Source organism: Neodiprion lecontei, chromosome 1, assembly GCF_021901455.1.
Source record: "Neodiprion lecontei isolate iyNeoLeco1 chromosome 1, iyNeoLeco1.1, whole genome shotgun sequence".
In the NCBI taxonomy this organism is placed as follows: domain Eukaryota; kingdom Metazoa; phylum Arthropoda; class Insecta; order Hymenoptera; family Diprionidae; genus Neodiprion; species Neodiprion lecontei.
In genome coordinates, this window is record NC_060260.1 from 40,354,808 (window position 1) to 40,381,227 (window position 26,420).

A 26,420-nucleotide genomic window follows, 5' to 3' on the forward strand; every position below is an offset into this window, starting at 1 on the left:
GGCTTGATGCATAAACGTGCCGTGCAATGAATAATGAGGAACATCCTCTGATCCCCGGGCTGACTGGGATTTGTGGTTGACGTAGATTGGGGGAAGAGTGGATGAGCCGTGGGCTTATTTTTGGGTTTATTAACCGTGAAATGTGAAAAAATTTGGACGTAGATAATTTGCGATTGCAGGTTGTCTAGTCAAGCTTGAGATCAAATTCAGCTGGGTGGAATCAATAACCGATCGCGTATTCCGATTCTTTATTTTATCATCCATTTGCCTGGACTCGTTTTTCGCTCTACTTGATGTACAAACGCTGACAATTAGAATTTCGCGAACACGATCAACCAATCTTCCGTCATACAGTCGCCGATGGCTGACTCAAAGTGAACACATGAAAAAATCGTAAATTGTAAATTTACCGACATTTCCATACAGGTTTAAAAGCTTTCCGGTGTTATCTCCTTTTCCAACAGTGTGCAGTCAGACGTAAGATCCGACGATTTACGTCCGACTTATGTGCTTTCTTCTCTCTTTTTCTCTCTTCAGCAAGCTTTCCGGTGTTAACGATAAAGATAATTTACACCTCTTTAACGGCACGCCAGAGTGGAACCCGTATGTATAACAATACCAGATTTGTACACAGAAAGATTTTTAACTTCCGGTTTCTCTGTGTTCAGAAAAAAGTTTAAAAAGTTGTTACATAATTTACTCCGTGAAAGAAAAGTTTGTCTTTCACTTGATCTCCGTAGAAAATGACCTTCGACCATTTGTGGATCCATACGGACGCTGGTATCTCGAGAACGACGATTCAATGGATTATTATGTCTTTGATTTCAGTCGAGCCAGTTATTCTTACATAGCTGTTGAAATATTTGCAAAACTCTACGTTTCACTCTCTGATTATAATTCAACTCAAAACTACCCAGATTTTGAACAAAACCCGTTCAGCAATATTAGAGTTTTTACCGAAAATGAAATCTTTTTGTCCGATATTCTTATTTTCGAAAATAATGGGAACCGTAGCGGGGAGTTTTTTCCAGCCTCCGCCCGTTGATACGACCCGGTGCAATTTACAGGTATTTCAGTTATTGCCGGATGAAGAAAAATGAACTCAACTATTTTCGGTCAGAGTAAAAAGCCGTACTCAGCGCCAACATTTGACCACGTAGGTACATTTCAACCGTAACTTCGCGAATGTTGTCCAGATTTTCGATTTACAGTCGACATCATAAAAGTTGACCGCGAAGCGACTTGTCCGTAATAAAACAATGGCAAAGAGAAACTTTGAAGCGTAAACGAGATGCACGAGAAAATTTTCTCCATCCTTGTAATTCAAACCTTGTCTTGATCTCGACATTCGTTTATTGAAAATCACCCCAAGCATTCTTCAAACTATATTTAATGTTTCGGCAAATGGACTTTTATGGCTTTGTTTTTTTTTGCTCAAAATCAATTCTGTGAAGCAAAAAAAAAAAAACACAATTTTTTTCCAACCTTTTTCTGCGATCCTTAAACAATACCTAGATATTTTTTTTTTTTCAGATTCTTAGAACTCATTGCCGAGGCACTTTTTTCAAGCCAGGTTAAATTTAAGTTGCAGGTACGATTCTACCGAAGCGTGAGACCAATTGGGGTGAAATTTCTGAGCCCCCTAGCCGTTGAATCGACTTTGAACACTCGAACGCTATCCGGCACGGCATCTCGACAAGTGGATGATCTTACGGATACCGGTTACTAAATTCTTCGGTCCATCGGCGATCCGTGCGCCCGACCGAACGTTCGTAGGTATCTCCTCGATCGCCGTCCCGACGCGCCCCGAGGCTTTCGGAAGGGTGCCTTGCCTGCCTCTCGAGGTGCCGAGGCACGCGTGCGCCCAGCGTCGAGGGTGCAAGCTCGGTCGGCCGGGGCGCCGGGGCGCCGGCAGAGCGGCGTCGGGACGCCAGCGTCGCCGTCCGTCGGCGATAAACCAGCAGCGAGCAGCAGTCGCGCTAGAATACACTCATCGCGATCAGCGTAGCCATAATATACCGCGTATTAGGTATAAGCTTACTCACCTTGCTTGATTACCGAGACGGACGATCCTGCAACTGTAACGCGTAACTAACAGTAAGCGACGCGTCGTTCTCACCGAGTGCCGGTCTATTCGGTAATTTGTACCTTCCATTCTTTCTTATCTCTCTCCTATTTATCTTATCCTCAAATTTTTCATCGCCACATCGTCAAGTGCATGTGTTCACGTGAATCTGGTGATCGTGCTACGGTGAATTCTCGTACGTATCCATTCGAATCTCCTAGTTTTCATCCGATCGAGGAGCCAGGACATCGTCGTCTGCAGTCCGAGGGCTCGATATCGTACGTATGTTATGTATAATACATCACGCATTCACTCTTCGTGTAACAGGCGTAATTTCCGTGGATTTGAATATTTATGTTCAGGCAGCAGCTTCGACGACTCTTTACACGCAATTATACATAATTATCCGATATTCGACTCTTATCTCGATTATGCCGTTTGCATTATACATCCGTCCTGTTAACGGAGAAATTTTTACATTCCGTTGATGCGGCTTCTCATTTCATGATGATTACAATGCCTTTGTTGGGGGTATCGGAGAATGCGCGGGGAATGCGTAGGTGGTGTAATATAGCCTCCACTTACCGATCGCAACTTTTCCTAAATATCTATCCATACATGTATATATATACAAAACGTTCCCACAACCTGCGTGTACTACTTTAAAAACCATTAGCCGAAGAACAATTTTGGTTGGAAATGCGATGCTATCAAATCGTTATAGTTTCATTCATATACATATTAAATACATGTATTCCCGGTATCCTGGCATTTTCAAATTATCATTCTTTCTATGTACTTACGCGTTGATGTCATCGTGAATCATGCAATATTTAACAGGCACGAGACACCAAAACCCTTTCACACGATAACAGTTCGTGTATAATTTAGTATGCAGACTGACTGAGCAATCTGATCACAACGTACGTTTTAGCAAAAGTTGATCGCAGAAACAGCGATATTACGTGAAAAACGATACAAAGTTTTCCATTTCCATTCTGCTTTGTCAAATTACAGAGCAAATCGTGAATTAGAAATTATTCCGTCTCTTTATTTGACAATGTACATCCGATGCTTCCCAGTAGATTTTTCGCAAATTATTCAATCATTTCTCACCCAGATATTCACCGAGCTGCACATCGTTTACACGTACTGATTAATCCGGTGAACTCGAATGAGCAGCAGCGCAAATACGACAGATTCTCCACACTAGATGAACAACTGTTCAACCGTGTTATTCCGAGGTTGAGAAAATACCGTTTGCGGCATTCGCGTTGGCTTTAGTCGTGCAAATTTATCGCTACGACGCTTCGTCGGTATCTTATGTGCTTAGATGTATCATCCATCGGATTAGGAATGAATAGTGAATTGCCACGTTGTCCTCGATGATATTGTACGACTCAAATTCGACGGGCATTAACGTTTGACGTATATTTTTATTTGGAAGGGTTTCCCGCGGGGCCTCGACAATTTTCAAGCCGGATTAGATCCGGGAGGTGAAAAATGAAGAGAAATTTTAGTTGGTTGAAAACGAAAAAAAAAAAAATAAATAATTGGCGTAAAGCTTGCGAAAGGGGGGCTTAAGCTGGGGCAAAGTAACGGGAATTGTTATTGTTATTCTTTTTTCTTTACACCTATACAAATTTTCGTTAAATATATAATTCCCACGGCGTGTTTCAAGTAATCACCTTAATTAGCGACGCGAAAAGGTTCGCGACTCTGAATTTACCTCGGAATTCCGAAAATGTTGTAATATTTTAATGTTTTCTACAAAAGAAAAAATAAAGAAGCTGAGAGCCTAGTGTCTCCGCGTTTAGTAAATTATGCTCGGCGCGAGGTGCATGAGCCGGCAATTAGAAATTCTTCTGCGACGTGATCACAACTCGTAGCTCCAACGAGAGGGAAAATTTTAACGTTTCGTTTTGTACGCCGGTGTGATATCTGTGTGCTATGCACTCGCCTACCTTATAATACTTTGCGAGGGGGGGCGTATAAAAGCGGTTATACGACGTTGTTGCACCGCGGCAATTAATTTTTCCCGTAACGAAACGCCGCCATTCTTCTTCCGGGGGGGCTTGAAGCACACAATTTGCACGTATAAAGTGTGGTGCCGTAGTGGATACGGGATGAAAAAAAAATGAGTAGATAAATAAAGCCCGAAAGCACCGCGCCAGTCGCGCAACTCGATTATTCGAAAGCCATCATCCTAGTTTATTGGATTATAATATGAAACGCTCGCCTGTTATGCGTTTGTAAGCGATTGCGTTATCGCATTAGATCCGATCAGCAGCCCGTTTGGCTCTATGTGCAGGACTTTTGCGGATCCACAAATAAAACGGAGGGTACAGCTTGAATCGTCTAAAATCATACTTATATTTAGGAGTTTGTTTTTGTGTTTTTTTTTTTTTTTACAAAGAAAATGCAAACACTTGAAGCAATTTGAGTTTGAGAGCTTTATTATTTATAGCTTTAAGAACGTTTTAGAAATTTCTCATTGAAATTAATAACAAAATGGCTGCATGGCGCATATAAACAGCGAAAGGCTCCGGACTCCAGAACTTTTTCGGTGGCTCATCTCCTGACATCACTGTCGAACTTGTAACACATAGAAACATTTTTTTGAGTTAAAAAGAGCCTTTTGTGTCCAAGCTCGTAGCCCTAATGGTGGAAAAAAAATGTTTTTCAAATATATACGATTATGAACAGCAAGTTTCATTTTTCGACCAAAATAATTGTTGACAAAACTTGTATTAGAAAATGTTGGGATTGAAATTCTAAAATCTAACCACGAGCTAGAATCGATAAGCGAGTTTTGAAAATTGTGTCAAAATCAAGTCGATCGGACAAAAATTGACCGAGAAATCTGCGCCACCGGATTGAAGACGTGGTCGTTCGCTACTTATATGCGCCGTGCTGCCATTTTGTTATTAATTTTAATAAAAAATTTCTATAATGTTCTGAACTTTCGTTTTCTTTAAAAAAAAAAATCCTCAAAATAGGTACGATTTTAGAACATCGCAGCTGCACCCCCCACCCTCCTTAACGCTGAAAAGATTTCCAACTGACAGATATTACCGATCAATGAACGAATCGCAACGTTTTCATGTCCGGCTAACCTTCGTTCTTCATGTCGCTGATTTCACTCACCGTTAGTATATGGCACTGCATGAAAAATTGAGTTCACAGTATCGGAAATAATTAGAACGATACCGAAACTGTATCTTTTTCCCATTTATCAAAGTCAGCTCTGCGCTCTGGTTCGCTTAAAATGCCAGTTGAAATATTACACAAATAAAGCGAAGTCAAAGAAGATTGGCACGGTGCAAAACGATCTGCAGAATTACAGCGATCAATCACGTGCGAGCCTTTTCAATCATTTGCCGAGCGCATTTAGATTCGCGTTTCTAAAGCCGCGTGCAATCCGTCGGCCGCCTTTCGTCTGCCAAAACTTTTACACTTATCAATTCTTAGCCATATGTACGAAAAAAGATACCATTGCATTCGAGTAATTCAGTTCCACATCGTTACTTATTCTTTCCTGCGAACGCAGGTTTTGGGAAAGAAAATTAACGAAGCTGGAAGTGAAAATTTTTATCGCATTTTGAGTCGTTACCTAATTTTTTTCAAATATTTCGGTATACATTAAAAAGTTTCCCCAGCGACGAATGTTGACCGTATAATCGTAGGCACGTATTTAATTGTATGAAACTTGAAAGTTTCTCATCGGAAGACTTGTTACGAAATTGGAAAAAGTTATACGAGCTTCAATAGATGGCAGATTAATTTCCAGAGTTCGGTACGCAACGTTGTTCATATATTTTTTCTACTTTGGTAGAGAAAATTTTAGGCAATATAATCGCGAACTATCAGCCTCGTTTCCATTAACCTCGCGAGATTCATCCGAAAACAATAAGATCGGCTGAACATTCGATAAAGGTACCTTGTGCACGGTATTGAATATTGATGAATCTCTGGAGCGTAACAACTGACGTAAGTTGAGTGAGACCCTCGAGCAATTTGTGGCTGGCTCGACGGTGAAGAGCGCCTCGTATTTTCCTGGTTTTTGTGCCGTTTGTGAAAGTCGAAATGCAAACAATAGCGGAGGGAGGAGTATCGAGTCACGTCGTACAATACCTTCGTGTTGTAGGAACTGAAGCTATTTCGTCGGAACGCACATTCAAAGATGGAGATTATCTCTTCTACTTTTAGGAGATTTTTTTTTTTTTTTCAAAGAAAACAATAACACTAGAGCAATTTGCGTTGCAGGGCTTTGTTATTTATAGTTTCGTGAACATTTTGGAATTTTCACATTAAAATTAATAACAAAATGTCGGCATAAAAGTAGCGAACGACCACGTTTTGAATCCGGTGGCGCAGATCCCTCGGTAAGTGTTATCCGATCAACTTGAAATTTTGATACAATCTTTAAAACTTGTTTATCGGTTCGAGCTCGTGGCTAGATATTTTAATTTTAATCCAAAAATTGTTTTCTAAACATTCTTCCAACAATTTTTTGATCGAAAATTGATATTCCTTGTTCGTAGCCGTATATATTTCAAACAAAATTTTTTTTAACGAGCTCTAATCCAAAATTTGGGTGTTATTGACTTTAAAAAATATTTCCATCTGTTACAAGCTGGACAGTGATGTCAGACAATGCGCTACTGCAAAAGCCGTCGAGTTCGGAGTAGCGCTACTTGTATGCGACATGCTGCCATTTTGTTATTAATTTCGGTGAAAAAATTCTAAAATTTTCTTGAAGCTGTAAATAATAAAGCCCTCGAACTCAAATTGCTTCAAGTGTTTTCATTTTCTTTAAAACAAACTCCTAAAAATAGATATGATTTTCGACCGTCCGACCTGTACCCCCGCCCCCCATTAAGAGATTGGGTTATACATCGAGGAAAAGATACGGTACTTCATTTCCATATCCGACACATTGCCATCGTCTTATTTATTTAAATCTTAGTTATTTAAGGTCCTTGTAAGAATATATTTTCGAAAGGAATTAAACGCTCTACAAAAAAGATCTCCTATCATGTTACAATAAATCTACTCTTTCAAAAATTATTTAAGGTCCAAAAGTATTTAAGGACCGTAAGTAACTTTTTAAAAAGTAGATTTATCATATAATGATATCAGACCTTTTTCGAAGACGGTTCGATTCCCTACAAAAATACGTTCTGTTCTTATCAGATCACTAACGCGTTGACGAGTTGACATTGGCACCTCTAAATATTAATGAATTGCTTGGAACAATGTGCGCGATTTGAATTTTGATTAAAAAATAAAAAAAAAAAAAAACAGTTGATTTTTTCGATACAGTCACCGACACTTTGCACGTAATTTTTGCGAGTAATAACGATAGCTCGAAAAATATTCCCCGGTGTAAAGTGTGAGGAAAAATTGTAAAAAGATACGTCGACGTGGTAACGGACGGCGGTGGAAAGCTTGAGCCACGTAGCTGCATGGTGAATGAGACTCGAGGCCGAATGAATGCGCGATTAGCCTCCCTCGGCGTCGAGGAGTTACGGAATGCCGGAGGTGGCAGTGGTGGGAGTATCGGCGGAGTTTCACCCGGGGCCATAATCTCGCTCATCGCCGAGGAGGTTCCGCGTGCAGCCCACGCGCCTCGAGGACGGGCCGCGTGTCTCTTCCGTTTCCACTTTTTCTCGTCCCATGGCCGGGAAATCGATAGCGAGAGGAGGCTAAGGGAGGAAAGAAAGAAGGCTGTAGAAGGAGAGAGAAGGAAAGGCCGAAGGCGAGGCTGCAGGGGCTGGTTGAGCTCGGTTGCGGTCGAACTCAATCTATTAGATCGACGTCAATTACTCTCTGGTACCACGGTGGGTCTTTTGCACCGCTCCTGCTTCACCGGCCATTCAACGCGGATGGCCGCCCGTTTATGGCGAACCGATGAAAGAAAATGGCCCCTTAAATTTGGCCCGGAGAGGCTCGCGATGCAAGTTCGGAATCCGAGATTCTCGTCTGTAATACCTTTCACCCCAAATCCCAACCTTTCGTTTTCTCCCCGGGTGTATAATGCAGGGGCTCGAGGATATTGGCTCGACTGGCGCCGTCTTGCCTTTCTCCTCTCTATCTCTCTCTCTCTCTCTCTTTCCACTCTTATATTCATTCTCTCGCGATCGACGCCGTCGCGGCTCCGGCCCGATGTCACGTGAATCACTTTTCATCCCCTGCAGAAGATCAAGACGAAGCCATTGAGTGCGGAGATGAGGACGCCGCCGAGTTTAGCTCGGGACTTTTGGTGAGCGGTACCGACGATGAGGAGTTTTACCCACGACAAGGGTGCCGCCGACCGAGTGCTCGTTACACCCTTGCAGACTCGGGCGATTCACACCCCCCAGAGTATCCGAATGCCTGCCTGCCTCTCTCTCTGCCTCACTACTTTTTACCTGTGTCTTCGTTTGTTAACCCGGAAGCTTATTTACTGGACAAGGTCTTACACCCAGCGGTGTGAAAATAAGTCTTCTTCACGCCTCAAGCTTTTCGCCTGATGAGAACAATCATTTTCAGACCCCGCGCACCCTCTTCTCGGGTAATCTTGACCCTTTTACTCCCCACAGATCAATTTGTGTGCCTTTTCTCTTTTATTCTATTCTATTCTATTCTCATCTCACTCGCAAATATTGAAAGTAAAGTTCCTGTCTTTTGTATTTGTAGTAAGAACTCTCAGATCGCTCGAACGATATTGCAAATCCTTTTTCACAAAGACAATCATTCGTCGAGAATGTATTTAGTGAATAAAAACTTTATGTGTCAATATTCTTGAAAATTTAATATACTGAATAATGAATATCTTAATGATAGGATCTGCGGTGTCGAGAGAGCTGTTAGTCTAGACATAATTGTCCAAAAAATATATAATAATATCATTTCAAACAATTTGCCTAACGTGACATATTTCTATACAGTAAAATATAAAAATGGAAAGATTCGATTCTATATTTTTGTAGCAGCAAAATGCCCTTCAATTTGCTCTCGTGAAAAAAGGTATTGAACTCACATTTTTTTGGGAAGTATAATTTTCGTGCAAAGTACAGGCAAGAAAAATTATGTTCAATTTGCGGTGCGTCGAAAGGAGCGCGACGTATCCACTTGCCTGAAAAACAAAAAAATTAACGCCACGAGTCAAGGGTTAACAGCGACTAAAGTGATCTACATAAAAAATACATTATAACTTGTTAACGCTGGCTCTCCCCGGTTGTTGAACTTAATTCCTATCCTCCGATTCCCAACTTTTCGCCGTACAAAGTGCAAAACCTGCCTGAAATGGTACCCAGCAGTTTATACTTTACTGTATAGTCAAAGGAGCCCCCACATTTTTCGCCTTGGGGTGAAAAAATTGCGCATAGGGTGAAAAAATAAATTCTACCCCTAATCTGACTTGATTTATACATCAAGAAACGAGATCCCCTCCCACGGTCCCACCTTTACCATCTTGATAGCGGATATAAATATAGAAAGAGCGCGTTACACAATCTCACGCTTTGACTCACACAGGTGTAAAATGTTTATTTGTCTAGATGCATGCATATACATAAATTACATCCTCATAGATTATAGGTAGGTATTTTAATGTAGCTCGCGCGTTAATTGTGTCGGTTAAATATCTCAATGAATAATAATCAAGTCAGTCCTCGGTTAAATTAAATCCCAGTCACTCACGAGCTCTGTAATGGGATGGGTGTGATGTAAGGTGTAATGATATTGCAGAGTCGGTGAAAACATCCTATAAAGTGTAGGGGGTAAAGTTAATACCGTTGTGCAGTAACTTGAACTCCGGGAAATTCCATGAGACTCCTCGCCTGCCGCGGCACGATCACTTTTTTTTCTTCTCTTTCGAATCTTTTATTTTATCCGTGCATTCCGAGTCTCAGAAGGTTATCACGTTATATTTATTCGAGGGGTTGAGAAGAGAATATCGCAGCTAGATTCCGTTTTTGACGAATTTCATACTCACTTTTCAGTCCTGCGAACAAAGCGCTTACTCTCATGCTTATCGTTAATCGATGTAAAACTCGCCCCGTAAATTATATATCAATTTTCGGCTTTTGATTATACCTTTTGAACCTCGCTGATATACATGCACTGTAACCTACTTTTACATCCTTGAAACGATCATAAATTCTCAACATTCTTGTCGTGGTTTACCGTTAGAGCACCAGCTCGAGTCGTAATTCCTGCAGTAAAATAGTTTTCAGGTTACACGACCGCATCGAGAAATTCTCGGTTAGCTAATGAAAATTGATCAGAATTCCTGAAATTGAACTTTTCGCGTGTTTTTCCCGTCGCTTTATTCTTCATTTTTACTTCTCTGATTTCCTTTTTTTCCTCCTCTTTTTCACGTCTCTGTTCTCGTTGAAATAACAATTGAATGAATTTTACCCCTGAAGTATTATTATGTAAAGCGTGAAAAATATATTCCGAAAATGGTGATGAAAATATTGGACTGATATCGCCCACTTGAATGCCAGAATTTTGTACAACGTCCCTTGGGGTTTGGAAATGATAATTTTTCTTTTCTACCAGCTTTCTCGTTACCCGTTTCCTCGGAGCCAGCTGACGCACCCCAACGATCGATTCCATACCCCGTCTAACCTCAGACTCGAGTTCTCACTCTTGGGTTTGCTTACCTAAGAGACATGCCGGGATTATATACCTGCACAGAATTTTCCTCTACTCGTATCACGCGCTCATGGTTCTGGATAACGAGTTTTGTTTTCTATTAACGGAACTATGGATCGCTTGGGGGCGCAGATAAATCTTGACAGGATCCATCCCCTGCCGCCAAGAAATATAGCGGCTTATACCGCCGCGTGGAATTGCAAAAAATTACATCATCAGCATCCAAGGCAAATTCGCAAACGGGGGTTCGGATTTTTACTCATTGCTTGGTGAATAAAAAGAAAAAGAAATCAAGAACGAGTAGACGGGTACGGTATAACTCAAGGTGGTTCCACGGTGAAATGAAATTTCACAATAATTATGGAACAGGCTGACTCGACACTTTTAGGGTTACATAATACCACTAACCGAGCTTTTGTCAGCCCCTGTAATTTAAGTTTTTTCAATTTTGTCTCGTCTATTTTCGGACAACATTCGAGGACCGAAGAAATTCCGCCTGTGCTTATCGATTCGACGTTTTACATACATTTTTATGATGTACAAGTAGGCGTCTAATCAACGAGCTGCGTACGGAATGGCGAAGAGCTCGGTGGCTGCCTGTTGCTCTCCCCGGCTACGTTCGTTCTTGGCAGAGCGGAGAACGGATAGCCGTGCGAGTCGAATGCAACAGTTGGGCACCCCTATACGAGAACTACCCTCGTCCTCCCGTCTATCCGTCCGTCCGTACGCCCTTCCCTGCAAGCTGCCTCGATCAATACTCACCTGCCTGAGGACTTGGTACGTCGTCCGAGGTGGACGAGTGTAGGTGGTGCACGTTGTGGAGCTATCGCATCGCTGAATGCACCTCGTCGCGTGAACTCCGACGTTAGCGGTCGTGCCAAAGAGATGAAAGCTCGCAGCCGTTTTCACCATCTCGCGACCTCATTCACTCCCACCTCCACCTCCACTTCCATCTTCAGAGGGATAACGACCAGCAATTACAAATTACGAGCAAAACGCTCGTTCATTCTCTCGTTTGTTCTCTTTCAAATAACTCATAAGAGCCAGGCACTTGTGTCAGGTTAAAGTCTGATGAATACAGATTCCAACTTCCAAGACGTACGTCATTAGAAGAAAAATCCCTCGGAACAATTTTCCAACGTCAATATATCTTCAGGAACTCGAATGAGATTCCTGAATCCTGGGTTACTATCGACTCCAAAACCTGAGTAATCGCTACGAATCAACAAACTCCCACACTGACGAGAAAACCAATACCAGCAAATTGACTACCGAACAAACAAAATCCTGGGGTGCACTTCTTCTGATTCGATCTACTAGGATCTGATTAAATGAGCACAGTGGTATACCGAACGAAATTTTCTCGGGGAATTTGTGATCAACGCATCGCGATTATCCCTTACTTGTCACAGTGGTATCGTTTTCGTACGTCTATATACACCAATCTTTGAACAGGTCGTTAATCCGGCACGACGCAATAACAGGGTCATATCAGAAATCCACCGTACAGTTTAGATGTAGGGGCACCCTTGACATCATCTTAAGTTAACGCGTCTCGTGCACCTCGTTAACTTTGAAATGGAACGTCTGAAAGACCTGCGCTGCCTACGTCAACAGCGTCGGTCAGGTCATTACGAGATAAGCAAAATGAACCAGTACACCCGGCAACGACCACAGTAGACTGGCCTTCGGATCATCGAAATCGTAATAACGGTGTGAAACCCTTACAGCATCCAGCAGCGTGAATTGAAGCTGTTATTTGGTACGTTTGATTTCAACGATCGAACTGTCCAGGGCACTGGAAATACATTCTCTACAACGGCATGGACTTGACTTCGCATCAGATATTCCCGACAGTTCCCGCAGATCTGCAATGCTGTCTTACCTTGGGAGAATTCGTCGTTGAAACTCCTGCTACTGGAAGATTGAAACAATTCAGTAAAAGATAGGGTTCAACAGGTAGATAGGCAGGAGGTGTCCCCGGGTTCGGGTTGTCAGCCCGGGCGTGCAGTAAGCGCGAACCTCCGCCTCCATGTATCTTGCAATATACCTATGGCTATAGAACCGTACCCACTTACTCGATTCCGGAGTCAGGGCTGGTTGAACTGCCGCCAGAATCTCTCTAGTCTAGCTTCGAGGCGGGTGTAAACCGATATAACAAGTTGAAGTTAGAAAACCGTGAAAGAGAAACGATGCCCAGCTCTCACGTGCAACAGCTTCAAAACTATTGCGAGCACAATAACAGGCATATGCACGGTGAGCATATTTACCTTATACACTTCGACAGGTTAGATATATTACTATATATTTGTCCTGAATACATGAATCTCATCGTCACGTAGTTAGTGAATCCAGAGTAGTCTCTCAGCTTCAAAGTTAATACAGCATTACTGAGGACCGAAGATCCTCGCAAATTCCCCGCGGGTGGAAACCGTCTCAGCATCGCTTACATCCCGGCATTTCGGGGTCGTCGCGGTTGATAAGGAACGTTGAACGACGGGTGAGGACAAATTGTAGGTACGTCCGGTGCTGATGGTGTCTTGATTGACGCCAGGTCCACCCTCCTGGTTACCAGGGTCACCCGGGTCGCTAGCTGCCGAGGCTGATTCGACCTTTGACGTCATCGCGAACGACGATGACGACCCATTACAACATGGTTCAAGGTCCACAGGGATCAGCTCGTGGTCAGACTCTGAGCCAGCATCGGAAACGCTTTCGGAACTAACTGAAGATGATTCTGCGGTGTCCATTTCCTTAAGGTCATGCAACTTTGAGCTGATTTGAAGACAATTAGCTGATCGAGTCTGCCGGTCTGAAGCCAGGGCGAGACGTTTGATCAGTTCGCGAACGTACGCGAGAGTGTGAGCATCGCCAGCTTCTTCCCCAGCGGATTCCAGGCTCCTCAGCACGGTTGCAGCCTCGGCAATTCTTCCCAGTTGAGTCAAACTCTGGCCGAGAAGAAGCCGCCCGTGAAACGTCCACTTTTCGGAACCGGCGGCTTCGGCAGTATCCAAGCATCTGGTGGCCAGCTCGACGGCTTTCCTGTGATTTCCACTTTCAAGGTGACACCTGCCGATCTCGTGGAGCAGCCAGGCTCTAGGTATCGGCTCATAAACACAGGGTATCAGCCTCTCCCAGGCACGGGCGGCCGCGTTGAGGTGGCCAAAGGTCAGATGCACCTTGCCCAGGGTGACCAGGGCCTGCGTCATCAGAAGAGGAACATCGATGGCTGACGCAGCTCGCGTCATCTTCGCCGCTGCAGCCGTGGCACGGTCGTGTCGTTTGAGAGCGAGGTAAGCTAGGGTGATGAGGCGATTGGTCGTTGCTTGGCAGCGGAGCAGCGTTGTCGAATCGGTATAGAAGTCGTGGTCCAGGTTGATTCGGACCTCGTCACCGATCCGGAGTACCGTGACCAGATCACCGTTGTTCAAAGCCATCTCCATTCTCCTGATACCTTCCGTCACTGTCACTGCTCTCCGCTCTACGGTGGTCACGTTTCTGCGTGGCTGTGGTGGCGTTTGAGGCTTGGGAGTTCGCCAGAAGTCAGTGCGCTTATCGAAGAAGCCAAGGATCTGAGGGACGACGGAAACTGGGTCCGAGGATTCGGCGAGGATGCGTGAAGCCCTCAGGGCCGCAGACTCGGGACAGATCACCGCAGCCTGTTGAGCTCCGTTTTTGGTCTTGGGTAGAAGCATATTCAAGGCTTTGCTCGGGTGGGTTAGCGCGTTTATAGCCGCGGCTGTACGTCGTGCTGCTACTCCGTGGCTGCTGTCTCTGGGGCAGACGCTTGCCGCACGGTGATAGAGAACCAGAGCAGTCTCGTAGTCGCCTTTGTAGTGAAGGTTGTCCGCCTCTCTGTGGAGTGCCTCGGCAAATTGTCGATCCGTACCTCTGAGCAGACGCGAGCCATTCCTCCGCTGACGGATGCGGGCGCGAGCTTCTGCGTGGGCAATCGTCGTTTCCTGGGGTTCGTCGGATGTCTCGGTGGCGGTTTCACCTCGTAGAAAGACGTTCGGTAAGGGATTGAACCGATGTTTGGGGCGGCACAACGGCGTCCTAGCGCCCAGGGTGGAGTCCGCGAACCAGTCTGTCATCGTCGTGATGGGTCACGTGCTTCGTTGAAACAACCGCGAGGACATGCCATGCGTGACGTGCATCAAAATGGCGATGACAGGACAGCCGCGGCAGCGAGGTATATTTGCATAAGCTACGCTCTGAGTCGGTCCTGGGATTGTTGCGGACCTTTTAGTTGGAGGGATGAGATGACCGTGTCGAGGGGTAATCCCAACGGACAGCGTTGAACTGGCTATTCCCCGTGCTGTGTAGTGGATGTAGGTTCAAGAAGTCTATTAGAGTGTTGGGTTGACCCGTAAGTGCTGTGTTAACCCACGTAGGAATACATCAGTTTTGTACGTATTACTCATGTCGGGATGACCCTATGTCCCGACTTGCTGTCACACCGAACTGAAATACACAGTCAGCATTTCGGTCAAAAGTTTAGCCGCGCGCCAAAGGCAGTCCGTATTGGAGACTAATTACGACTCGTAATCTCATCGCATGGTCTCAAATTCTATTGTCGACAGGAGTAGAAGTCTACTCGTCTTTTTAAATTGCATACCACTATAAATTTTCCAGTGCGAGTTTGAACTAATACTAAAACGGAAGATATGTTTTAATACCTCTTACGTCAGTTGAATATCTCATGAGGAAGGTTTGCGTTGTAAAACAATACGTCCTCAGGTATTTAGCACGTTATCTATATGAACGTGGTGGCAGGTTTCCTTGGTTTACTTTACACCCTAATTCGCTTATATAAACTACGTTTTATTAACACATTTGTTACATTATTTCCACAAATACTTTTGGTTATCCGCGATTATTTGCACAATTGGCTGGAACGGGGGAATTCGAGTTGGATTTGAATTGGTTGAACAGTGGCACAAAAATAAATGTGAACCACTCACGTAACTGCCAAAAATTTCGAAATAACGATTTTGCATCAAAAAATAGTATTACTCCGTATTTTGCAGAAGAAAAATTCATCCCGAAGAATGAAGATGACAGTTCGTTCTATGACGCCATTTAAGAAAATGGTAAAAATTCGTCAACGTTGAGGGCTCAAAACTGTATGAATTCGAGGAAATAAATAACTTTTTAAGGTCATAATCGGATTTCTTGGCCTCAAAAATATTTTAAACTCATACTTTAAAAAGTAAATATTTATCTGAGACTCAGAACACATTGAATTACCTTATGTCGCCATTGCGCAATTTTTGACAGTTCGCTTAACGCCGCTATGAGTGGTTAAACTGCCTGGGCTCTACTAAAGTGAGTGTCCCAGTTATTGACTCTGTCCCAATATTGACCTTTTTTGGTTGTATCTGTTTGATCCTTAGTTCTAAAATTATCAAAAAATAAATTTGTAATATCTAACTCTCTAGCAATTGGTTTTAGTCATCCACAAATTTGCAATTTGTGCCGTCAGTATATAATTTTTGGAAAACAAAAGGGTCGATAATTGGGTGTAAACGTCGCAATAATCGGTACACTTGCCTTAGTAGTCCTCAAAGTCCACCCAGCCGAGGGCACCGCGAGTGGGAGCGTACTGCTGGAGTAAGGCATTCCGGGCTTCCTTTTCGGGATCTCTAGGTGGTGCAGGGAATATCGAATTTCGGCGACAAGGCATGGGGAATTTGTAATTGAAGGCCTTGCAGCCTGGCATGACAGAGAGTCGGCGTCTGGCTGGGACGACGTTCATACTGCGGAAAAGAAAGTCCACGCGGTTTTTCAACTCCTCTGGCATTAGATCGACGATAAGCATCTGTCGTTTTATGATGCTGTCGACTCCGTTTCTCGACTCGAAGTCAATTTCGTCGACCAGCCAAATCGCATTCTGATAAAAATCGACGAGGTAATCGATGCCGAGGCGTTTAGCGTTCAGCATGGCGACCTGAGCAGCCTCCCGCGCCTCGTTTCGATTGTGCTGCACAACCTCAATCCTGAGGAGAATATGATTCGCGTTCAATGCCCAATGCTCGTTCTTGGCATTGGCACTCGCGTCCCGCGCCTTTTTCGCGTAAAAACGAGCAAGGTCAAACCGCAGTATCTCGAAGTTGAGCTTGCAGAGATCGTGAAAGAGCCAAGCGAGTTCAAGGGGTTCCGAGGCGAGTGAAAGCCGGTGACGAAAGACCTTGAGAGCGTGCTTGATGTTCGTCGTTGGTACCCACCCAAGATCCGAGTCCCGCGGTAATTTGGCAACTCTTATTCCCAGGTGATGTTTCAGATAGCGTATCTTTGTCTCACCTTCGAGGCAAGCTAGATTTCTCGGGTCTATGTAGGCCCAGGCAGCCATCTTGTATATAGTGTTCAGGCACTTCTGTTTGAATGGAAACATTCGGTTACTATAAGACTCGAACTTGTCCTTTGCGCGGTCGAGGTACTGGAAGAAGAGTGGGTAATCTCGCTTCATTCTCGCAGCGTGCAATCGTAATAGCAGGAAATCCGCTTCAATAATGATATTGTCACGACGGATCTGCTTCAGATGCAGAACGTTTCTCTTATGTCCAAGCGGCCAGGCTTTCCGGTTAAATCGTCGGGTGTAGTAGGGTTTGCGTATGCGGAGGACGTCTTGTCGATAGCAGGACTTCTGGTATGACTCTTCAGCCAAAGCGTAAATCTCCTTGCTGCTTTTCGCATTCGCTGACCAGACTGCGCTAGAGTTGAGGGTCTTTTCCATCGTGTCTTTGTCGTGAGCCATCAGCCCTAGGTAGGTCTCAGCCAGTACGCGATGAAGCTGTCTCAGATAGGCCTCCAACTTTGCCACCGGATCGTTTACCTTCAGCCTGGTATTCTCGTCGTCGATGGCTAGAGGAAAAATATATGTCGGACTCACTCTAGTCATTCCTGACGAATTGAAAGTTGTCTATAAGATGAAACGTACCCGCAAACTCGTCCTCCTCCTCGCCGAGCTTTGCAATCAGTTCCATTTGTCGCTTCTGGACTCTTTGAATCCACGGGAAAAGTTCTCTAAGGGCAATCGGCGAGGTGTTGCGTCCAATACAGTCGAGGACTGTTTCGTTTCCCTGAAATACTCCCAACTCAAAGGGGAACTCGTGCTGCTGCATTCCTTGGTGCGCATGTATCAGACTGTAGCCAAATTCCGCGATCTCAAAGAGTGTTTCGACGCGTCTCCATTTCACCCGCAGGTTCTGCGGGTCTGGAAATCGGGAAACAGTGTTTCGTCAGCCACACAAGTTTGCGAACCCATCTCCCAAAGCCTAACCTATTTCCATGCACTTGTCGATGACCTCAGCGGCCTCATGGTACTTCGTGTGTCGACTCAGAGCCACGCTCAGTCCTAGCAGTGTCCTGAGGTCACTGGCTTCCGCGTGGGCTTGCGACGCGTTGAAAGCCTTGATGGCGTAGGGATATTCTTCAAGGCGGGTAAATCGGTAGCCCCATTCTCGATAAAGAACCGGCGCCCCCAAGATGTCTTTAGTGCTGCTACCCGCGCCTGGATTCGGGGTTTTGCCGGAGGTAGGCATGTTCGAATAATCTCTGCAAATACCGGCTCCTAATCAGTGTTGATCTAATTTTCGTACGGCCACACCCGAATGCCTAGGTTAACTGTGAGCACAGGTGCTCCAAGCGTTAATTTTCTCTTCGATCAATCGAGACTGTTTCCCCCATTCAGTAAAGTAGCCGCAAAATTGACCTCAGGGATATCTTCAGCTGATCTCCTGCACCAGGTACTCAATGGAACCCACATAGAGGAGGATTTGTTACTCATCTACTGTAATTTTGACAATTTACATCTTCCCTGAACCCGAATCCAATGTGTCAAAATCTTAACAGCCACGTTCACGAGACGAGCATTTGTTCATTTATTCGAACCGACGTCTTCGTTGATCAAATCTCTTGAAATTAAACAGTTTGTCTGAGCAGACATTGATTACACTTCACTTTGAACGCGAACAGGCTTTATTATTTAATCTGCCGGAAGAATGTACGAGTCAACCTCGTTACTACGACCCAGTAACATTCGTTTAACTTCCGATGTTTGTGCAAAGACCCATTCAGCTCAGAGCTTATAGTTATTACTTGCTCCAAGACTCGAGAATTTTCGCAATGTGCCGTAGCTCCTATTGTGTAATTTAGCAGAAAGCTGTTTGTGACGCATTTACAATTAAATCACCAAGCTGAACGTCGTAATGCTTGATTTCACAGCAAAGAGCTGTTGAGCAGAGGGTGGCACTTGAATCAAAGGACGGGCTGAGGGCCCGGGATCAGACTGGGACGTGCGGGGGTGCTCCAGGCCTGCATCAGGGCGCGAGATCTTCACCTAAAACAGCAGGAATGCGGTGATGGCTCTTCTGTACAGATTCGCGCAGCTGCCCGATCGCGGTGGTACGCGGGTCTTCTCATTCGTCGTAACGAGGAGCGTTGTCCGCGACCCAGAACGCGACGTAACCAGCAAGGAACTCGTTTGCGGCTTCCAGCGATGGGCTGTCGCCTTCTCACGCGGCGACAAGGTACGTGCTAAACCGTTATCCCACAACGATTCTAACGCTGCTACATACAGCCTCTAAACCTCTTGACGTTCATCCAATGTGTCCAATCCTAAGATAACCAAGGTGCTATTGATATTCCTGAAATTAAAAAATTGGATAGCATTTGTACACTCCATATTGACTTTAATGCCGAAATCGAATCCATTGATATCCTATACTCGATGTGCTACCATTTCACTGCAATGCTTTCTTATCGTTTCACTCGACTGATTTCGTTTCCACTGACCACAGGTCCTGGGTGTTTACCTGGTATGGCGAGGAGCTGCGCCGGGTTTGCGAGTCTACGTCGACTTCACGTTCACCCTCCTTAACCGGGAGCACTTTTCAGTGAACGAAGGCTTCTCCGGGAAGCGGGTCAAGTTCACGTACGACGCCCCTGCCCAGGGTAACCGCAACTACATTCCAGTCTCGGATCTCTACAGTCGAAACTTCGCTGACCCCAACGGCGAATTCCAGCTCGAGTTGTCGATGGCTAACGTCCGCACTGTCTATACTGCTGAGCTGCGAATACCGACAGGAGTCTTCTCGGCGGGACAGCAAAAACCGGAGAAGCTGGAGACCGGGTACTTCACATTCGGCGGGTTTGACTGGAATCTCGTGATCTACCCGTTGGGAGACAAAGATGCCATCAACCACGAGACTAGCGTTACGGCTATTTCAGCTTCTGGTCCGGGCGCCGCAGCCTCATCTACGGGTCACGGCAGGCAGGAGGGACGGCTGAGCGTTTACTTGGCAAGGCTGACGGGCTTCGATCACCGATGCCGAGTGCGTTACAATGTCACCCTGGGTGAGGGGGACCGAAGGATAGAGTCCGGGCACATCGAGGACCTTTCGGACGCCGACGGCCGCGGTTTTGGCTGGCATCCGCGGATCCGGTGGTCCGAAATAGCCCATAAGGGCGTCGTTCGCGTTTCGCTCGAGATGGTCGAGGCGCGTACCGTTTCCGAGGTGGGGGTTCAAGCCCTGGGGCTGCCGGTTTTGCCGGCGGCGCCGTGCTACGACCGTGACAAACAAGCCTGGGCACTCAGGGCGGACCTTCATTCGGACACGGTGAGGCTGCACCTCGTCTACAAGGACATCCACAACGTACCGAGGAACCATCTCCGGTATGTCGGGTGGACTGCGTACTTGATGAGAGGCGAGGAGGCCGTTGCTCTGCCTGGAGCACCGTTCGGCCGGTACTACGCTCAGGAGGCAGTCGACGAGGGTATAATAATGGAGACCAGCCTCGGTGTCACGGAGGTCAAGGATGTCGAGTGTCCGTTCATAACTGACAAGGGGCAGCTCAGGGTGCGGCTTGAGTGGAATGAGGGCCATCTGCTCTTTCAGGCCACCTATCACAAGTACGACGACGTTTGTCGTGTTCACAATCAGCAAATGCGCAGAGAGATCGCCGCCCTTCAAGCCGAGAACTACTCCCTCGAGCGGCAGCTCTTCAGCTACCAGCAGAGCCTCGCCTTCGCTCAGGCCCAGGCTCAGGCTCAGGGACAGGAACCGGACGTCGTTGACCCCGACCATCATCCCCATCATCACCATCATCACCATCTCGAACGCTCGGCGTCAACCGACACGGAATACGCCTGACGCGGGGCTGATGCCAAGACGCGCCACGTCCACCAGAACCGGCGATACACCGATAATAGAGGGAATCACGAGGACGAGGATGAGGATGAAGAGGATGACGTCGGGCTTGAGTTTCGGAGGGAATCGGAAGGGCTAGAAATCGCCGCACCTGCGCTTTGGAGGGAGACTCCCCTCCTTGTGGATCACCATCGACGCAGCATTGTTCAGCAGCCAAAATCCGCCGCTGGTTCGCGAGGTGCACCTACCGGAAACGTTGGTTTCGACCACGGTGTCGACGGGGTCGCGTCGAGGCCTGTCAAGCCACAGAAAACCCGAGGAACTACATTATGGGAAACACTCACCGGCCTCGTTTGTTCTCTAGGCGCCTTGGCCACCAGGGCAGCTAAATTGGCGACGCGTCGAGGGGGCGAGCCTCTATGAGACGAAGCCACCTTGCTAATACCTGCAAGTATATATTAAGTAATAGTGAAAACAGGAATCGCCTGTGGAGCTGGGATCGCAATGGCAATGACGACATCTTACGGTCCCGGACTCCAGGTGTCCTGCACACAGTCAGTCTACGTCTTTATTTATAAGTCTATAATCTACTTGTCAATTTACCAAAGAACCTATTTTCCTCTAAAGACTTTTTCACGTATCGTACTCGAATAATACTATATCGTAACATACATTAACGTTCATGAGTAAAATGCGCGACCCCGCTATCGGAAAAATGATAGTTAATACTCACCTTTTTTCACCTATATTATAAACACGTGCCCCATGTATTCAAAGTTGAGTCTAAATTCGCGATTTTTCATTGTATAAATTGTACGTTACATATTTCCACTCAGGAATTTTACTCGCGAGTCTACCGAACCGCTCAAATCCATTGAAAACTCAGCCGTCGGATAACCCATCAGTAATCGATCGTATCGGAAGGAATATTTGATTTCTTCGGTTTACGGTTATCTCTCGTATGACCTGCAGGCAACCAGCCGTGGTGGCGAATAATTGTACAGCCATTCAGTATCCTCTTCAGTAGTATAGCAAGGATAGTTCTACGTACAGATCCCGATAGTGACATTTTACCGACATTTTAACCGCTTCACAGTTCAGACACAAGCCCGTTTTCAGATAAGGGTTATCCCCACTCTGGTGAACTTTCTTGATCATCGGAAAAAAAATTTTTTAAATGCGGAGGTTTTTTTCTGATGATCAAGAAAGTTAATCAGAGTGGGGATAAACCCCACCTGAAAAGAGGGCTTTTGTCTGAGCCGTGAAACGGTTAAAATGTCGGTATCGGGATCTGTACCCAGAACTCTCCTTGCTGTACTACTCTCTGTTTTTGAAACAAAAGCTTTTCCAAATGAGCACCCTGCGAAAAGCACAATATTTATCAACAAAATTGTGCATTCTTTATGTCCTCTGCACGGGAATAATCTCGGCTACTCGACGACTGACAAGCAATACGAAAATAAGTGAGAGGTTGACCATTCTGCGAGAGAGTGTATATAGGCCTGACTTGAAAATCGAAATAATTTCAATAACTTGAGAATTTGAAAAAAAACATTACATCGTGCAAGAATTTTAAGTAATTACAGAGGAATTCAGGATACTGCTGACTAACAATAAGTATACCTACACTTGTTTCAAGCATGCTTAACCTTTCGAAATAAGACTGCGATCCGTAACATGCATCTATAATGAGATATTATACGCAGCACGGAAATTGGTGTAAACGCCGGGAACCCACCCGTGATCTTTCCCCTTTTATCTCGGATTATCCGCGTGGCTGTACTTACTGGCGAACTCGGATCGTATCTCCTTTACAACGTGGTGTGGTTAACGCCGAATACATTCGATATCAACCCCGCGGGGTTTGCTGAAGCTGAGGCGACCCTCATCTCGCGCCATTGCAGAAATCCCTCCTCTGACTAGCAGAGCTGTATACTTTGTACATATATATACCTGTACCATAGATATATACATGCATACACTTATACTACATAGTCGAAATACTATTCTTACTCCATGAGATACATACATACATACGTACACGCAACATTATACACTATTTCATGTCTATACCTGCATCCAAGTGATTGGTATGGGCATATCTATCCTACGCGTGGACACGTGACGAGTACTTCAACGCCTATGTGCAGGACAATCGATTTTTACAAGGGTAAAAGGAACCAGAGAGGCTTCTGCACCTTTTACTGCCGTTGTGAAGCTCAAATGATTAGATGGAACAAGGTCGTACTTTCAATTAAAGGTGAGAATGTAGGTACATCCTTCTAAACGGTCGCAAAGAATCAGGACTTGCGCCACGTCGATCTGTTTGTACTCTAAAAATTGATCAAGAGACCATTCTATTCTACCATATCAGACAAGCATAGTCAAATATTGATGGTCCATACAAAAATGATATTTCTTTATAGGAATCTGCAAATTTCTATCAATTAATTGTTTGTGTATCAAATTCATCTGTCGAAAATTGACGTCTCAATAATTGCAATTTGATTCTTCAGATGATGCATCCCGTTTCTTGATGTTAAAAAATTTCTCGCGCGATTAAGTATCACTAATTCATAAATAATCACTAATAAACAACATTGAAAAGACATGGAATTAGTAATAAAATAAGTATATGGCAGTTGGCTCATGGGCCGCAGAAATTGTTTATTTCACTTCGTAACATACCCAGAGTCAGAAGAGAGAAATCACGTTCCTGTGGCTCACCCGATCGTTAAAATACTTGAGGCAGACGTGACGCGCTTTGTACCTACATCCATATAATATTAATGTTAATTACTGCACAAATTACACACACGCACATCAACTACATTTAAGTCATAAAAACACAATACACAGACACAAAACTCACGTCAAGTGCACAATTAATATATTTAAACATTACACATTAATTACGTCCTGCTTGTACAATCCACTATATATTATCGAGATATTATATTATGATAATGTGTTAATTCGTAAAAAAAAAAAATAATATATATAAACATTTTTCATTGCCTATATATGTTATATACATATACATATATATGTATCTATGACACATTATACCTGCGTTAGAATATATTTCACGACAATTCTCTTCTATTAATTGTTATAGTTACATGGTGTTGAATTATGCATATTGTGTTGAATTGTGTTCTAAATCGTACATTGTATTGTATATCGTGTATAATTGTATCGTATCGTAACGTATCGTAAAGTATCGTAAATCGTATAGTACTCTATGTAGTACCGTACCTACTAAATAGGCAGCACTGTCAACCCTTGACTCTTATCAAGTAGGTATACATGTGTAATCGTATGTATGCACTACATACGTACATAGTATTTAGAAATTGATCCTGTCACATATATTGTGGGTATTTTACTATGATAAGACAGAGTGACCGAACTACAAAATTTCAGGATAAAGGATTCGTCAATTGCGAATGATTTTCTTATTATTCTTACTTTAATTTCATTCACTATAACTTGGTGGTACATGTGTTCTGGAACGTGCTGAAATAACTATCGCAAATTTTCAATTATCATTCGATTATTGATAATAAATGAATTGAAATGATTATTTTGACTGAAAGTATTTACTTATTCGTATGTAAGGAGACTTGGATCTTTCGGTGAGGTTCGATTGCGTTTTTATTTTTCTTTTTTTCCTATCGCGTCAGGTTTTCCTGATAAGGTGTACAAATCGAAGTTCGTCGTGACGTCAATGCGACGTCACGAATCTATCATCAATTCCATTTCACGGATCGAAATACGTACACATTAAGCACACCACTTGTATTATACTGTATACTTATAGTATACTAAAACAGGAAAAAGATAACAGTTCCCTGCACATATAAACTTATCAGCATTTTGTGATTTGGTCACTTTCGCAGTACGTATGTACATTCACACGTAGTCGCACTCATACCCACAATATCATATTTGCTAGGGGATGGCTAGCTATTTTTATTGACTAAAAAATATTAAGGATCATTCCTATCGCGAGAATATTTTGAAAAATTGTCATTTTTTTTACGAGGATGAATGTTGCTAAGATCAATGGAATAGCGGCCAACCCTGCAAACTATAATACATTGAAAACTTGAATAAATTAAGATCACTTTTTTCACTGCAATTCTATACGCAAGCTAAAGCGTATAGTGGCTCTGACAATCGCGCACACTTGCCTCCTACTCTGCAAAAATTGCACTCTTATTATACATATATACATTAAGTACATTATATTATACATATAATTAGCCCGTCATCAGCGAAGGAGGCATCCTGTATGCGTGCATGTTTTCGTTCTTTTGCACTTTGATGTTTATCTGCTTGAGTATCAAAGAATCTGACCCACCGTACCTAACGTTCCGTCAAACTTAAAACGCTCGCGAACACTGTCAGTTTCTGTTCATATTATCTTGGAGATGATTCAATTTGCTGGTTCGTTTTCGCTTCAATTATATCAGTTTTATGCTATATTTCATTCGGTGTTTAAATGAAATAAAGAAACCGTCGAATTTCTCAAACTCATCACTCGGAAAATGATATTTAACTTACTTTCTTGTTTGAGAGTTAGAAGCAGAGAAAAATTGCAAAGCTTTCAACAAAAAGTTTCGGTTTGAAATAAAATTATCCACCGTATTGCCATATGGTTTTTTGGTTTAGTTGCCGTGATATTTTTTTTTTATTGACTCATCAGGCTGCAACATGCATAATTAACATTTTAAGCGCAAACATTATCGTTGTGCGGCGGGGTTGTTGTGTCAAAGTTTTGTTATCACCTGTTGGCTGATAAAAAAAATACGTTATGAATGGCATGTTTGATGAAATATGTATTCAAATCTGAACGCTGAATAACGACAAAACGACATCATTTAAGAGCCCGAAAGTAATTGTTGACAGGTACGAAATTCGGTAAATAACAAATATAAAGACTGATATATCTGTCATACAAAAACACATCAGTTCGAATTGGTGAAAGTACTCGCATGGAATACACAGAAAACTCTGACTTTCCTTCGCAATAATTTCAACAAAACATGTACTATAATACACGTATAACGTCTGTGAGTCTGCCTCATCTTTTATAAAGTTCTTGCTACATTCACACGACCTATAATTTATTTCTCGCTACTCTATAATATAATACTCTCCCTACTGTTATTCGGTGGATATACACAAATCGTACAAGCTCCGGAAAATATCACGCTACTGCAGCGTCTCAGCGACAAAACTTTTGGTTGACTCGTTGAAGATTGTAAACTATTTAGCTCAACGCTATAATTAACGTCATGAAGATATGTGAAATGAAATTTGTCAAGTTCAGGCTACTCTGAATCGGGACAATTCATTTTGTATCGAAAATCCCACGAATACAAGGAATTATTGTAGGAAATATGTGATTAAGAATCGAATCGGTCAACCCGCGGGAGAACAAATGAATTCGAATTCATTTTAATTACAATTATCGTCTTTTGTCTAAGTTTTTTTAGTACAGTTTCGTTTACCCGAAGTATTACTACACTCATACTTGTAATTAGAGAGAA

General features: G+C 43.8%; 3 protein-coding genes across 3 annotated transcripts; 1 reads left to right on the plus strand and 2 right to left on the minus strand.

Annotated features, from left to right (window-relative positions):
* Positions 1–1,889: 1,889 nt before the first annotated feature.
* On the plus strand, positions 1,890–25,981 carry LOC107224900. Its single transcript, XM_015665144.2, has 3 exons — positions 1,890–2,343; positions 18,938–19,242; positions 19,513–25,981. Exons 2-3 carry the CDS (start codon positions 19,075–19,077, stop codon positions 20,863–20,865), a joined length of 1,521 nt encoding a protein of 506 aa, XP_015520630.1. The 5' UTR covers positions 1,890–2,343; positions 18,938–19,074; the 3' UTR covers positions 20,866–25,981.
* LOC124296632 (outer dynein arm-docking complex subunit 4-like) lies at positions 13,099–14,805 on the minus strand. Its single transcript, XM_046746697.1, has one exon. It carries the CDS (start codon positions 14,803–14,805, stop codon positions 13,099–13,101), a length of 1,707 nt encoding a protein of 568 aa, XP_046602653.1.
* On the minus strand, positions 16,266–18,255 carry LOC107224843 (outer dynein arm-docking complex subunit 4-like). The gene is made up of 3 exons (XM_015665053.2): positions 17,994–18,255; positions 17,652–17,927; positions 16,266–17,575 (listed from the first exon to the last, which is right to left on the minus strand). The coding sequence occupies exons 1-3, from the start codon at positions 18,253–18,255 to the stop codon at positions 16,266–16,268; spliced, it is 1,848 nt and encodes a 615-aa protein (XP_015520539.2).
* Positions 25,982–26,420: the final 439 nt, after the last annotated feature.